Genomic DNA, 15,350 nt, shown 5'->3' on the forward strand with positions numbered 1-15,350 from the left:
GATTGTATTAAAGGGGTATTCCAACCCTTAATACATTAGAAAGAAGAAGAGCTTACAAGATAAAATCTGTATGAGGGGAATAACAGCTTCCCCAAACCCAGCCCCACAAAAAGTAACCCTCCCAACTTAAACTAGATATCACTGATTGCATAACAAGAAACCATTGCAAATTGTTTATAGCATTTCCAAGTTTAATTTTTTTACATCGGAAAGATAAATAACACCCTCCAAAATTTGACCTCTTTATATTTATTAAATACATGATATTTTTAAAATGTTTATAAAAAAAGAGAAAGACGTAATACTTCACTTGATTTTTTCAATTTAGTTAAGAACATCTTATATCTTAATAATATATAAAGCCCATCCACCAAAGTGGGTCATACTGTTATTTAATTTCCACATGTCACATCTCTATTGGTTGGTTTCTCCTATTTTCCACATGGCCTCAGCTGATTGGTCCAAATCCTTGCATTTTGATTGGTCGAAATCATTGAATCATTAAATAGAAACATCAATAGTACACGGTTTTGGCAATATTAGTACCCGGTTTTGACAATATTAATACCCGGTTTTATTACAAATTGCACATGTTTTTGACACAATTAACTTACCCGGTACAATTTTTATTTATTAAGATACAATACAATTATTAAGATACCAACAATTATTAAAATTTCCTTTTTTATTCTACTTCAGCTACAATTATGCAAAAAAAAAAAGGAATATACTTGAGCTACAAAAGATGCCACCATACGTTTTCAACAGAGGAACCAAATTCAGCTTCGTCCACCACCGCCTCTACTGCAATCTCTTTTCAAGCCCCAAGAATTAATATCTCCACCACACCAAGAACTCACCTCCTTTCTCCGACCTCCTCAACACCCATCCCCGATTGTCACTTGAGATGCAGACCTGAATCATTTTCTGAGACATCGAATTCCTCTGCCAGTGGAACATGCTTCAGCGTCCTATGGCATTCACGAATCGATTGTCCTTAGAACATGCCCCCTCTCTGATAAACACATTATTCATTTGTGTATTTTGATTTCTTCCTGCTTTCATCCATGATCCATGTCTTCTTTTTTTATTTTGATTTTGATTTTGGTTGCAGGTCTTCTCAATGATGGGATGATCACAAAGGGTTTGGTTGTTTCTCTACTTCTAATTAGGCAGTCAATGACCATTTGATGTAAGTCTTCTATGTTGTAGTGTGATAAAGTTCTTAATAAAATTCCTTGACTGCAAAATCTCTATTTGAAATCACTATTTGTTTGTGCATGATTATTGTGCAAAATTTCAATTTCGATTTCTTCCTATCTGTTATTCACATGCAGGTCCAAAATGGTAGTTTTTACATTTTGACTCAACATAGGAGATCCTTTTAATGATTTTGGTAAGAAAAGTCTCTCTCAACAGAGGCGAGTGAGATTCTTCAATTTTAGACCCTCTTTCACTAAATTTAATTAACCATTATCTTACCTGATATATAATACTAATAAAAATGCATCTCAGTTGCAGGTTACAGGAAATAAAGATCATGATGTTGAAGGTTGCAATTAGTTGCCACGTGCATGTTTTTCTCCTCATCTTTCTTATTATGGTATAAATCTTATATCTATCATATAAGTATTGCATTTGAACTGTAATGTGTTTTACAGATTACTATAATATGTTTTACAAATGGATTTTGCTTGCTGCATTCCAGGTTTGAAAAGGGTTTGGTTTTCTGCTTGGTGTGTCATTGTACAAATACACTGCTGAAAGTGGCCTAGTGCTTCCAAATAAATGTGGCACAGGTAAGTGTTCCTCCTTTAGCTGCAATATCTCATGTTACAAGGGTTTATTTGAGTTTGATATTAATTTTCAGAGTTTGTTACAAGTTTTATATAGGTTCATCAGTTTGATATGCAAGGTTGGATGAAATAAACAATTTAAAGCCTATAAGTTAACAATGTGCTATACTGATGCAGGGTTGGAGAAAAATCTAACTAAGGCTGAGTTGTTGCAGATGAGAAGAGAGAAAGAGAGTATATGAGGTTCACAGGAAAATGGACCAATCGGAACTTGAACACGACTTGGGTGGCTTGGATGTAAGTAATTGTTGGTCTCCATCAAAATGCTGCCATTTCATTTAAATGTGTTTTTACACTCATGTGCACTTTATGTAAAAGCTTTTTGGACTTACCATGTAATACCCAGCTAGGTAACCAGCCCAGTTTAATAAATGTTATGGCTTTTGATTCAGTTTCGTTTTGAGAGTGAAAGTCACAATTTGAGTTTTCTATTTAGTTTTGAGCATGCCATTTTGATTACTTTCTGAAATGCCATTTGAGCAGCACATAGGAAATGTTTTTGGTAAAACTAACAAAGATATATCTAATAATGGTCCTGGAAGATTATAGTTCTTTGTGATATCAAACCGAAAGGAATATCTTGATGCAGACTGGTGTGATAAGGCTAAATGCATACCTTCCTCTTGCATGGGCAGGTCACTGATTTCATTTCAAATAATGGATGAAACATGTGAGGAAAAGGTTGAAAGGGGAGTTTCTGGCCAAAATTGCTATTAATGCAAGACAGTTTTATAACTTTTATCTCATTCAATCTCTGCGAAGTCCCAACTGCTTATTGTGTTTGGTGTCAATGTTTAAGTTGGTTTCATTGCTTACTATTATTGTTGAACTACTATGCACTGTATGATGATAGTTCTTTTATATAAAAATAAAGGTTTGTTTTAAAAAAAAAGAACTGTCACTTGGAAGTTATATTATTTTAATCTTTTACTTGGACTCTCAAGATAAATAGAACTTTGACATTTATTAAGTACATGATAAATGATAGTTGTATTGGAGAAATAGAATCTTGAGTGCATTGTTCTTGAGTCTTGAGTGAATTCTCCTGTTAGAAGCTATTGCATTCTCCACATGATGACTTATCAATATGGTTTCAGAATTTCAATGTTTTGTGTGATAATTTTGTTTTTCTCTTTTGAAATTTCTGGTATGTGCTGTGACGAGACAATATAGTGGACTAGAGTTTCTGATCTGGGCACTTCACCCAGAAGTTGATTATCAACCCTTGGCGAACACAATTAAATTCCTCAATTTAATCAAAATTAGGGTTTTCGTTTGAATTTTATCTTCAATCATCTTTTACGATAAGTTATATATAGTAAGCAAAAAAAAAAATTCACTTTGATTCTGACAAGAATGTTATTTACAATTTTTATCTCTGCTGGCCAGTATCTTTAATGGTCAAAAAGAGGTATCTAGAAGTAAGAACTTGAAAGACATTATCTTAACTTGAGGATTATGTGTTCCCTTTATCTTTTTAAGGTTTCTATCCATTATTTGATTGCCTAGAGGTGATGAGTACTAGATACAAAAGTTTGGTATACTATAAACTATTTATATACATTATTTTGTTACTTACCGTCCATCAAGTCTTTGGTCCCAAGCTACAATGTGTTGGCGGCATTTTAGTTTGAGTTTTAGTTTGAATTTCAGTTGTTGGCCAAAGAATAGATTGTAGTCGCTTATATTGCATATTGTATCATTTTGTGCAGCGGCGCGTATATACTTACCATCCTTTTGTCTGCAGCTCATTTTAGTTTGAATTTATTTCAGGTGATGTGGAAATTGGTCAAAGAGGAGGAAACGATACAAGGTTTTTGATTCGGTAGTGAGTCTGCATTTTTTCATAGAAAGATCCCTTTTTTTAAGCCAAACAACGTAAATCAATCTCAATGAGTGAGATGAAATGTGTATTGTGTCGTGATTCTCTCCTCTCATTTCAAATCATTATCCTTCATGATTTTGTATTTGTAGAAACACAGGAAGCTGTTAATATGCTAATGTTATCGAAACCAATATGTATGGTGTAGGATCTGGAGGAGCAGATGCCTTGCTCTGTCCTTCGTTCACTTGGACCACTTCTCTTTCAGTTATCCTAGCAACTGGCAAGTCAAACCCAAATTCATGAAATTCATGCTATTTTTTTGTTTAAAATTGAAGCCCAACTCAAACTATGGATTCCATTTCTTTTTTGACAAAACTGCTGCATGGATTGATGAGGTAAAGACAGAGGGAGAGATAGAGAAAGAAAGAAGTTTTCCCTTCTAAGTGTATTTTTTTGTCAACATTTTGAATTATTAATGAAATTTTTGAAATTGAGTGGTGAGTTGTCTGCACTTCTCTTGAGTACTTTTTTTTCTACATTCCTGCACTGTTTATGAAACCACATTATTTTTTAAGTTAGGATTTGCATATTATATTCGATGATAAGAGAACAATACATTATCTACTCGAGGTTGGATATGTTAGGAAAATTTATCTACTTTTAGCCCAAAGGTGGAAAAGCTATGATCATATTGGGAATTTGATTGAATGATGTGGGTGAAATTGAAGTTCTGTGAAAAGGATTTTCATGGATTTTGTTGTAATTTTTTCATCTGTGTTGTTCTGTGATGGATGCCTTGGCTGATGGTAGTTTTTCTAGGATCCTTGGATTCAGTGACCTTAGGAACTTTTCTATTAAGATGTTTGTATTTTTTACAAATACACGATGAGACTATTGTTCATGATGGAAAAGAAATGGATATTGTGGAAGAGGAATTCAAGCAAGGCTGTGGTTTACTGATATGACTTATGGTATGTCTGTTGTTTGATTATCTACGATGGGAAATTTTTGCTCTCTTTGTTTGATGTGGTCACTGCCAGTTTTTTTGTATAATATTTCCATTCCAGTTTTATAGGATTTCTATTTCTTTTTTATTTATACATTTCCTTTTTAAAAATTCTGCTCTCTTTCTTTTTTATTCACTGCCTGATTATGTTCTTTTCATATCAAGAAGGACAAATTCATGCTTCTGTGTTAGAAAGTCTTGGTAAAAAAGTTTGAAAGGATTCTTAGAGAAGGATCAGTTTATTCCCTGCAAATATTACAAGTAAGATATAGTTAAATTTTAGTTTTGTTCAACTTTTTAACCGTGTCATTGTTTGCTACATCAGATCTTGATAAATTTATGTTGTTTCCCATCTCTTCCGTGGAGTACTTGATCCAGCGCACCTCTTTAAGTTTTTTCAGTTATCAATTTATTTTGTCTTTTTTAGTTGTTCAATTACTCATCTTCATCTAATTTTTGTGCTTATTCTAACTGTTTAAGCAGCAATGTCGAGAGCAAACATTTTGCTAGACCATTACCTCAGATTGTTAAGCATCCCCAACTTTTGTGCCTCTCAATGAAATCTATTGAGGCATGCTTGATTTTCCCATCTGATTGGTACACTTTGTGGTTGTTGTTTGTTAGTATTTATTAGCGTTATGAATCTCTTACCTACACATTAATTTGTAGATTAATGGGCATGCACTATGTAGCACTGAGAAGCATGAAAGACAGGTAAAGATAAATAAGATGAATGCCATTGAGTTTGAAATCTTGGGGTAGTGGCACATTTTTTACAACATGTGTTATGTGTTAATGAACTATGTCTTGACAGTGTATTTTTCCCCACATTTGTGAGGATCAATTTTGCTTTGTAGGGAATAAACCGAGGAAGGTCCCTCACATCTATCATGTTTTCATAAGAAGATAGGAAGAACTTGCCCTATTGGCTATGGATAAAGTTGAACCACTTTCAAATACAAGTCGGGATGACGTAGGAAGATCCATCGTCAAAAATTGTAACACAACCCATTGAGAATATGAGCAGATTCCTTGGCCTTGAAGGAGCTTCTGGCTTGCGGTTATTGGACGTAAAAGACATGACTGGTTTTAATGTAATTTTAGCTAATATTGTAGTCTTAACTGCTTTTTATTAAAGTCCTTGAATTATTTTTTAGCCCTATCAATCCATATATTAACTTTTTTTTTGATGTTTTAATCTTTAATATGTGTTATACTAATAAAATATAAAAAAAGATTTTTTGCATAACTGAATAATAAGGTGGAGGTGATTCTATTTCTTTAAAAAAAAATTATTGTGTTCTCTTCTATAAAAGAATAATGACATAGATACTATCTAAATACATTATGTGAACTAAATAATAGAGAAAATAATTTCTTAAAAGTACAATTGCAATGTTAGTATATTTTTCATAATTTTAGGAGTATATTTTTTTCAACTGCAAAAGATTTATTGTAATATGGAAGTGTTGAGATACACGACATAGAGTTACAAAACCATATAAAAGAGAGAAGTATACAGAAAGTTGTGAAAGCTATTGTAAACCGCAACTGAGACGGCAGATGAAGCAAAACAAATTAAAGAGTTTGCATATTGAATTTTTAAAATTAGAAATGGTGATCATCTTGATTCCGAAGTAGGAGAGTATAATGTTCAAATCCTGCTAGATCTGTTCATCCCAATTTGTCATGACCCATTATTGGAATTTATTAAATATACATATCATGACCTTTCGTACAAAATGAAAGACCCGCAATTCTTTCAAGATAGAGTTATATTGTCCCCTACACTGCATGTTGTTGAAATGATAAATACTTACATGATTTGCATGATAGCTGCACCAGAACGTGAATATCTAAGCTTCGACTCTGCCTTGCGATATGATGATGATTCTGAAATCCAAGGTGAGTGGTTTACCATAAAATTTTTGAACGAAACTAAAAGTTCAAAAATGCCTAACCACAAACTATTATTGAAAGTTAGTACTCCAATCACGCTTTTGATAAATATAGACCAAGCAGCAGGTTTACGCAATGAAACCAGGTTAATTGTGGACTTGGTTCCTTCTGATTTCAAATTTCCAATTAAATTCAAGAGAAGATATAGTTTCCAATTACAGTATGCTTTACGATGACCAAAAACAAAAGTCAAGGACAAACACTATCTCAGGTTGGGCTCTTCCTTCCGAGGCCCGTCTTCACTCATGGTCTGTTATATGTAGCTCTCTATAGAGTACGCTCAAGAAAGGGTCTTAAGCTTTGTATACTAGATGAGTCGGGCAAACAACAGACCAATACTGTAAATGTAATGTTTAAGAAAGTTTTTTGAAATGTTTGATGTATACTATACAATTTCATTTATTTTTCCGTAAAAAAAATCATTTTTTATTCCATTTTTCTCTTCATATATTATTACAGAGTTTTTTTTTTTTTAAAGAATTACAGGGTTGACTTATACACGATTGGCTTATTTATAATTTAAAATTACATATATTAAAACTAATTTATTTTTTATAAATTTCCAACATAAAATTCCGTGCAACGCACGGGTTATCGCACTAGTAATCCATAAATATTGCAGTACATATTATAGAAAAACTCGAAAGCTTCAACGGAGTAGAATGTTAATAGCCAAAATTCATTTTCTTCTTTGACTTTACAATGTGAACGGAAAATTTGAAGCGGAGCATATCTATAAAACTATTCCATCAGTTCATAATCATATCTATCAATGATGTTTGGGATTCTTTTTTATCGATCATGCTACATGTATCTCGTTTCTACCCAAGTCCATGTGCATCTAACCCTTTATACTGAAAAAACCATGTGTTTGGATGTCTTATTTTAAAAAAATGCTTTCTAATGGGAGGGGCATCAAAATATTTAGCTTAATTGTCTCTAGACATAATTTAATTTAATTTTTATTTTTATGGGTAGTTTAACTTCATATTTGTCCACCCAGAGGTAGAGTTAATTAATCACATGAAGTAAGCTAGACTAAAAAAATACGCATAATGCACAAGAAAGCGGAGTAGATGCACAAGTGATTGCACTTCTTCCACGAGCAGCAATCAACAAGCCTCCAAATGATCATGTAAATGGTTGTCATTTTTTTTTGGACAATTCAATACTGCTTTCATTTAGAAGAGATAACAGTAGCTACATTAGAACTCAAATTAGGCAACATACTAAAATGAAAGTCCTCAATCTAAACTCTATTGAGGAAGCTAAAAGCCAGCTTGGCTAAGAAATCGGCAACGCAATTGGAGCTTCTCTTAACAAGAGATAATGGGCAGAAAATGAAAGAGAGCGCCATAAGCCTAGAGTCTTGAATCTTGGAAGACAAATAAGAGAGACTATCAGTACCGGATGACCAGAGGTTTAAGAATGAGGCAATCGGTCTCAAAGATGACACTTCGGATTCGGAGGTATAAGTAAGAAGCCAATTCCAAAGTCCATTGAAAACAAAGAGCCTCAACTAAAGTGGAATCTGAAATATCTGGAACAACCTTACAAGCTGATGTCAAGACTTCACTCTCGTGGTTCCTTGCTACAAGACCAAGACCAGCACCAACATCTTATGTGATGGAAGCATGCAAGTTGAAAATGTATAACCAAATGGAGACTTGTCGCCTGTTTCCATTCCCAAACACAGGGCAGCTAACTAAACAAGATTTGCAGTTATTTTTTTAATTATTATATTGTTGGTAAAAAGATAAGTCAATTTGTTAACCAAAGGTTTATATGACACTCTTGAACAAAAAAAGGGTTTACATGACACCTTGGTGAAACAATCACCGCCCAAGCAAATTTTCAATACTCACATTCCACTGAAGACATAGTACATAAATACATCGCTCTTACAATAAAGGTAAATGGAAAATTTATATGGGCAAAGGATTCATAAAATGTAATTCATAATCAAGCAACACTGCATCAGTGATGGGCATTTCAGAAAAAGAAAGATCAATAAAACAAGTGAAACAACCAATCATCTCAGGAAGCCAACCAAAACTTCTGGTTAGTAGTAGCATGAAATTACAACATGCCCATCATTAATCTATATGAAATTAGTATCTGGTCTGCAGGCCAAAAACTGCAGCCATTTTCACTTTGTCAGGACTACGTCTATGTAGCCATATCCAATTCCCTCATTTTCCATTATTACCTTTCTGTTGTGGAGGTGCAACAGATGTGGGTGAGAAGGGATCATAAATTTGGTCTGCAAGATAAGCAGGCTTACCAGAAGCCATGGGGTGATTGTTTCCAAACTTCTGATTCAAAGGCATTGGGATATCTGGCCATGCCCTCTGAGGATAGTTTTGTCGAATGTGCATGCCACCTTGGACACCAGGAGTGGGAAAGTTTGGTCTTTGAGGGGCAGAAATGAAGTTCTGCATACCCATTTGGGGGGCTGGGGATCTAGGTCCAGGTTGACCAGCATAGGGAAATGTGGTGTGTCGGGGTGGAATTGAGACAGAACCTGATCTTCCCCCAAAGGGAAGATTAAACAAATGAGCTTGAGTTTGATCCACCTGGCTGGGGGATTGTGTCCGGGGGAACATTTGAAGACGCTGATCAGGCACAGAAAACCCAAATGGTGGTGGACGTGGACCAGAAGATGGCTCTTGTATGCCACCTTCAGCAGTAGCTTGACTGTTTGGTCTGGAAGCCACTTGACTATAGTCTGCATTTGGCCTCTGTGATTGAAAAGTAAAATTTCCTGAATTTGAAGTCGTCAAGACTAGTGGTGTTGCATGGGCTTGATAAGGAGTGACCCCAGAAAAAGAATTAGGTGTTCCGGATTGCTGCGGTAATGGATTTGAAGGCGACATTCGTGGCGATGGAAACGAAACAGGTCTTGATGAGTAAGTAGGTGCAGGAGCCATTGATCCTAAAGATGATGGCGGTCCTGGGGAAATTCCTGATTGATGTTGAGAAAAAGTGGCAGATTGACCTAGAGAAACAGGTCTTGTAGGAGGAACTGCCGGTGGAGCCATCGGTCCCAAATTGCTGAGACTTACAGGACCTCCACTCTGTCTAGGAGATACCCCAAGAGGGGTCAATGGCTGGTTAGGCATTGGTGATGGTGATATACCAGACATAGGTTGAGGCATTGAAGACACTGGTGTCTGGAGGTGTCCTATTGGTGTTGGTTGGCTTAAAGTAACTTGAAATGAAACAGAGGCATTTGTTGGAGCTGAAAAATTCTGTACAGGTACTGAAGAAGGATTTCTTGGCGGCACAATGTGACCCAAAGGACTTGCTTGATTCATATGTGAATGCTGTAACATCGGTCTAGGTGGTAGTGCTTGCATAGAAACATGATGATTTGGAAACATAGGGCGGAATCCAGGGAATCCAGGAACCGGTACAGGTTGAGCACCAAAAGTAGAAACCATATTTGAAGGAGTCATTGTTTGTGATGGAAAATGGGGTGTTCTACCTGGTGGATATGGAGGGACTGAACTGCCAGAAGCAGCACCTAAAGGGGTATGAGATGGAGCTACTGAAAACCATGGACCAGGGTATTGAAAATGGTCTCCATGCATTTGTGTAACAGCTGCTGGCTGCAACACAGCCTGGTTTTCCGAAGGCAGAGAAACTGCATTAGAAGGGGGGGCATCTTGGCTTTGGCTCGGAACATTAGTGCTATCCCCAGAAACAGATACAGGTGTGGAAACAGCAGCTGAATTCCCCTGAATAGAAGACAGCAATCATTATAAGAAGAAAAAAAAATAAATTATGGTAAAAATACATAAAAAGAGTGTGCAACTATGTATTTGACCCTATCATAAATCATAAAAGCTTGTCGCGTTGCATAAAGTGACAAAACTTACAGTTATAGAGCTAAGTAGTAGTTCAATGATGGACACTGCTGCATCGACTTTGTCGAAACTATCAGCTGATATGTTAACATGCATCTCTTGGTAACTGCATTGGATATCAGTTCCTGGTTTAATTTCACCCTGAAAATGTAGCAGTTATAATGGAAAACAAATTTACACAATTATAGTTTACCTACAAAATCATGTTAAAATATTTAAAAGTGATTCAGGCTGAATAAAAGCCACATAACATCATTAAGGAACTTACTTTGTCTCCTGTATCTGCTCTGGTTCCATGAATTTTTATCTTCGCACCAGTTTCCTGATATATGTTGTATGTTCATATATCAGAGAAAAAATGAACAAAACTTAACTTAATGATCTCAATCAGAAGATAGAGCTTGCTGAACTGCAGATCAATGGATGAAGATTAGATACCAAAACAATGATCTTACCTTTTCTAGTCGCTTTTGAGTATCACCTTCAGGTCCATATATTAGACCAATAAATTTGTGCCCAGGATGTTCTTGGACCTGTACAGATGGCATTGAATATAAGAGTTTTCATTGTATTCCATAATTCGTGTTTAGATAAAGATTATTTTGTTTTAAAAAATCTCTAATAGTTCTTTCTTAAAACTATCCAACAAGTAGTATCTGACTAAGGTAGTTTTTGGTTTTTGGGCACCTTTTCTCCTTGGAAAGTGGAGCTCTGGCAGAAAACTTTAGAAAAAACGAAAAAATGAAACTTGCTTATTTTTAAAAATTAAGGATTATTATAATCAAGGCTGAAATTGATGCTATTAAATGAGTCTATTATGTGAAATATATCTTTTTGGGGTATTCTCGGGTTTAAAAGGGAGGTCAGTGCTATTCTCCTTCCATGCAGAGTTTTACATGTCCCCAACTAAGAAAGACTCCATCTCCCAGGTATTACCTATCTCTATCTGGATCCACCTATATCTTCTATTACAAGGTATCGGCCAAGAAGCCCTGCCTTCATCATGTACATTCTAACCTATCATCATTAGCCTTGTCTTGAGGAACCTTTGGTGGCTTCCCCGTCCTGAGTTAGGTGATTTGGCTTCTGCTGATGCGCCTACACTAGCTCCATAACATCATCTTCTGATGATCTTCCCATAGTCTTTTGCAAAGGTACACGTTCTATCTATAAACCTTGTCCCATTTATAGCTTTCTCAGCTATCATGTCTTTCATCATCCCATTGTGCCTTAGTTTCTGCTCTCAACTGCTTCCACTCCTAAAACTATTGCGGAAGTATTATCTCATCCAAGATGGTGGCAAGTTATGATGGATAAAAAAACATGCAATCTAGTTCCTCTCCCTCCTGGAATATCTGTAGTTGGTCGCCATTGGATCTTTACTATAGTTGGACCTGACGAACAAGAGAACCAACTCAAAGCTTGTCTTGTAGCCAAAGGTTACACACAAATTTCTTGAACTGATTACGGTACACACCCTACTGTTGCTAAAATGGCTTCAGTCCGCCTTTTTCTCCCCATTGGCCATTATATCAACTGGAAATTAAAATTCATTTATATATGGTAACTTGGTGGGAATCAGTAACCACGAGAGGTTTTGTTGCTCAAGGGGAGTCTAGTCTTGTTTTTCGATTACATAAATCCCTTTATGGAGTAAGGAATCTCTGCGAGCATGGTTTGGAAGGTTTAACATAGTTGTAGATCATTTTGGTATAAAGCAGATCACAAACTCATCCTTTAATGATTGCATTGCATCTACATGTGGTCTAGGTAGTGATCATGAAGCAATTAAAATTCTAAAGCAATACTTAGCTAGGCGATTCCAAACTAAGGAGTTGGGACGACTATGATATTTAGTTGGGAATGAGGTGGCCCATCCAAAATCCGGTATTGCCATAAGGAAGTATACTCTTGACATTTGGGAAGAAACTAGGACGTTGACCATAAACTAGGCATGGTTGAAGCAATTAATTCAAAAGCTAAAGTTCTGTTAAATAGGCTCTACAAAATTAATCTGTGATAATCAAGAAGCTTTACACATTTCCTCCAACCCAGTATTCGGTCAGAAGACTAAGCACATAGAGATTGTTGTCACTTTGTGTTCTGTCCCTTTGCGGAGGATCTGATCATGGGTCTAGAAGCAAGAGTATTCTTCTTGCAACCCAGACTGAAAATAAAGAAGCGGCTCGTCCTTGACAGAGCATCTTCAAACTTTATGGTTCTTAAGAAATTTCTTTATTGATAACGTTCAATTCAGCAATCCCCTTATTTTATAAAGATTGAAATACAAGAAAAATAGGAAACTAGATCGTATCAAATTAAGAAACAAAATCCCTAAGATCTTATCTTATAAGATAAGAAACAATAAAATGCTAACTTATTATGAAAGATGATTAAATATTATCTAATAAGGAAATAACAACAAAAATAAATATCCAGAAATAGGCTCCTAAAATAATAGGAATTAAATCCTTATCTTTTATTCCTACGATACGTTCGGCCTATGAAGGCATCCGTATCACTTTGATTGAGAAATGATTTTTTCAGGATACATGATCACATCTTTTGCGAATTCTAATGACCGATAGCCAACTACTCACTAAGTCTCTTCGGACTCCAAGGTTAACATGTATATGTAACAAGCTTGATGCACACGATATATATGCACAGACTTGATAGGGAGGGTTATAATTGTTGATAAGGTTTATCAAATCAAAATAGGATTATAATTGTGTTCTAATTAGAAGATGTGTCATGTCAATCCCCAAAATTTAGAGATTTAGGTGTTTAAATTGCATTTAAATTGTGATTAGTTTGTCATTATATACAACTAATACAAGTATGATAAGGGGGTTTCTCTCAAGCAATCAAGTGTTTTCTACTTACTCTCAAGAATACGAGCCCCTTCAATAACATGAATATTCATGAATGAAGCCAAGGGAAAAGGGTGAGAAGGTCATTTTCAGAAAAGAAAAATCTCTGGAGGCGAGAAAATCGCTTTTGTCAATTAATTCGTGCTTGTCACATGCTCAAGTTGATACCATGAACCCCTAAGTGAAACTCATAACGAAATAATATAAGGCCTCGCCACCTAAAAATCAAACTAAGGTTAATCTCCAAAAAGTTGCCTCAGCACCTCATAGCATGAAAAATTAGTGCAAGACCCAAGTAACCTCAGCCACACCCTAAATGATAATACGGAGTTGACAAGGCATGAGAATACTAAATATATAAGTATTCACCTAAAACAGGAATCAAAATTGTACAAAACAAGCTAGATGCATAAAAAATGATGTTGAATTCTGTATACAGGAAATGTATCTTTTAGTTTTCATACAAGTTAAAAGTCGAATATAAATAGTACAAAATCAGGTCTAGCAAAATTTCAGCACGAAAACTTACAGGTAAAGGAATGCTGGCTTCTTTTAACAATGGTTTAAAACCAGGTGGAGTCTTGTAACTTGGATCTAATTTTAGTATTTCACCTGGAAATGATTAAGATCACGATTATCATCATGGAATAAGAATCTGATAAGAATTATAAGGGAGGAACAAAAAGGAAAGATATGCTTTACAGAAAACAAACCTATTGCTTCCCGTTTTTCAAGTTCGAGCATTTCTGACTTCTTAGATCCATAAATAAATATCAGTAGTCTATTTAAGAGTGGATAGTGGATACACAATGACCGAAAGTGAACAATAAAACGGAACAGCATCAATTGTTGCTAACCTTGCTGTTCATGTCAGAGCCAGATGTGCTCTGATTTGGGTTCTCAGAAGCTATTGGCAAGTTTTGAGTGTCCCCAATTTGTAATTCTTCTGATTCTAACTGCTTCGTAATCTGATCCACTCGAATCTACAAAATGTGTGCAACAGTGAGAAAAAGTCACCAACGTCAGCCTTGAAGAAAACGGATAAAAAACAGTAACACGTGACCGTTTTAATCATAACTTATAAAGCAATATAAATCTTTAGAAATGTTGATTGAGTATTGTTTTCAAAGGATTCCAGAAAACACCTGCAGAGCCATAGCCTTTGCTCTCTTGACAGAAGCATCTTGTGTCAGATCAGGTCCCCATTTTGTAACCCTCTCAATTTGTTTCAAACTTTCTTCATTGACGGCTCCTCCGGTGACCCCATGTTTTTTAGCCCCTCGGAAAACCGGGACCAATGACCCTGATAATTTGTTTTTAGGGATGACAAATCCAGATTTCGCAGCAAACTTAGATGGCTTTTGGCCACTCGTAAGTGCAGCCGATGAAGCTCTAGACATCTTGTGAGGCTCAAGAGCAGATGTTGGATCAAACTCCGCAATCATTCTCCTCTCCAGTCACTTTACACACGGCGAGCTAAACGTGATAAAAGATACCGGAATTAGTTTGCATTAGCTACTAATATACCACTAATATGCCCCTCATTCAAATACTTCAATTATATAACTTGCAATACAGAAGAACACATATTCTCCAAAATCAGTAACAATTTTATGATACCCTAATACCCAAATCAGTTACTAAAACCCTTGAATCGTGTAATTTTCTATTTATCTTTAACAATTACATGAAACGAAGAAGAAGAAAAAAGCATATTGTGAAATTAGAAAAGATGAACAGGAATGCGTAAACTAGTAGGAATTGAAGAGGTACCGATGAACCTGAAATCTGAAGTGGTTTTGCTTTGCCGCTCGCCTTGTATTGTATTGTATTGCATAGGCCATACGCAACAGTTTATAGGGAAAATGGAAGCAGCAGGTATTGCATTTTACAAAACAAAACCCCCTCCTCCCCCCTCCCCTCGTGCGGGAGTTGGGTTTGGGGCCCCCCTATGGGGCTCCC

The 15,350-nt window shown here is 35.7% G+C and overlaps 1 protein-coding gene and 1 long non-coding RNA gene across 23 annotated transcripts; one reads left to right on the forward strand and one right to left on the reverse strand.

Moving 5' to 3' along the window:
- Positions 1 to 728: 728 nt before the first annotated feature.
- Positions 729 to 5,843, forward strand: LOC130722305 (uncharacterized). Of its 21 annotated transcripts, none has more exons than XR_009013887.1 (8): positions 729 to 1,192; positions 1,338 to 1,396; positions 1,516 to 1,603; positions 1,709 to 1,799; positions 1,974 to 2,093; positions 3,630 to 5,284; positions 5,357 to 5,401; positions 5,526 to 5,843. It is a non-coding gene; the product is annotated as an uncharacterized LOC130722305 (long non-coding RNA). The 21 variants fall into 21 exon arrangements; XR_009013883.1 differs by having other exon boundaries at positions 5,545 to 5,843; XR_009013882.1 differs by having other exon boundaries at positions 3,630 to 4,948; positions 5,171 to 5,284; positions 5,357 to 5,843.
- A 2,630-nt stretch (positions 5,844 to 8,473) lies between these two features.
- On the reverse strand, positions 8,474 to 15,311 carry LOC130722888 (uncharacterized). 2 transcript variants are annotated; one of them, XM_057573759.1, is made up of 9 exons: positions 15,170 to 15,311; positions 14,534 to 14,864; positions 14,246 to 14,371; positions 14,102 to 14,138; positions 13,918 to 14,000; positions 10,971 to 11,048; positions 10,784 to 10,837; positions 10,528 to 10,656; positions 8,474 to 10,386 (listed from the first exon to the last, which is right to left on the reverse strand). In XM_057573759.1, exons 2-9 carry the CDS (start codon positions 14,831 to 14,833, stop codon positions 8,839 to 8,841), a joined length of 2,355 nt encoding a protein of 784 aa, XP_057429742.1. In that variant the 5' UTR covers positions 14,834 to 14,864; positions 15,170 to 15,311; the 3' UTR covers positions 8,474 to 8,838. The 2 variants fall into 2 exon arrangements, with proteins under 2 accessions (XP_057429742.1, XP_057429741.1); XM_057573758.1 differs by having other exon boundaries at positions 14,102 to 14,141.
- Positions 15,312 to 15,350: the final 39 nt, after the last annotated feature.

The sequence above is a fragment of the Lotus japonicus genome, chromosome 6 (genome assembly GCF_012489685.1).
Source record: "Lotus japonicus ecotype B-129 chromosome 6, LjGifu_v1.2".
NCBI classification, from domain to species: Eukaryota; Viridiplantae; Streptophyta; class Magnoliopsida; order Fabales; family Fabaceae; genus Lotus; species Lotus japonicus.

Bases quoted from the DNA above. Each gene is read 5' to 3' on its own strand.
- LOC130722888 (XM_057573758.1), bottom strand. From the start codon at position 14,833: ATGATTGCGGAGTTTGATCCAACATCTGCTCTTGAGCCTCACAAGATG. The intron at 14,142-14,245 runs GTTAGCAACAAT...TATGGATCTAAG, and splicing joins GCTCTGACATGAACAGCAAG to AAGTCAGAAATGCTCGAACT. The intron at 10,838-10,970 runs GTAAGATCATTG...AACATATATCAG, and splicing joins CTCAAAAGCGACTAGAAAAG to GAAACTGGTGCGAAGATAAA.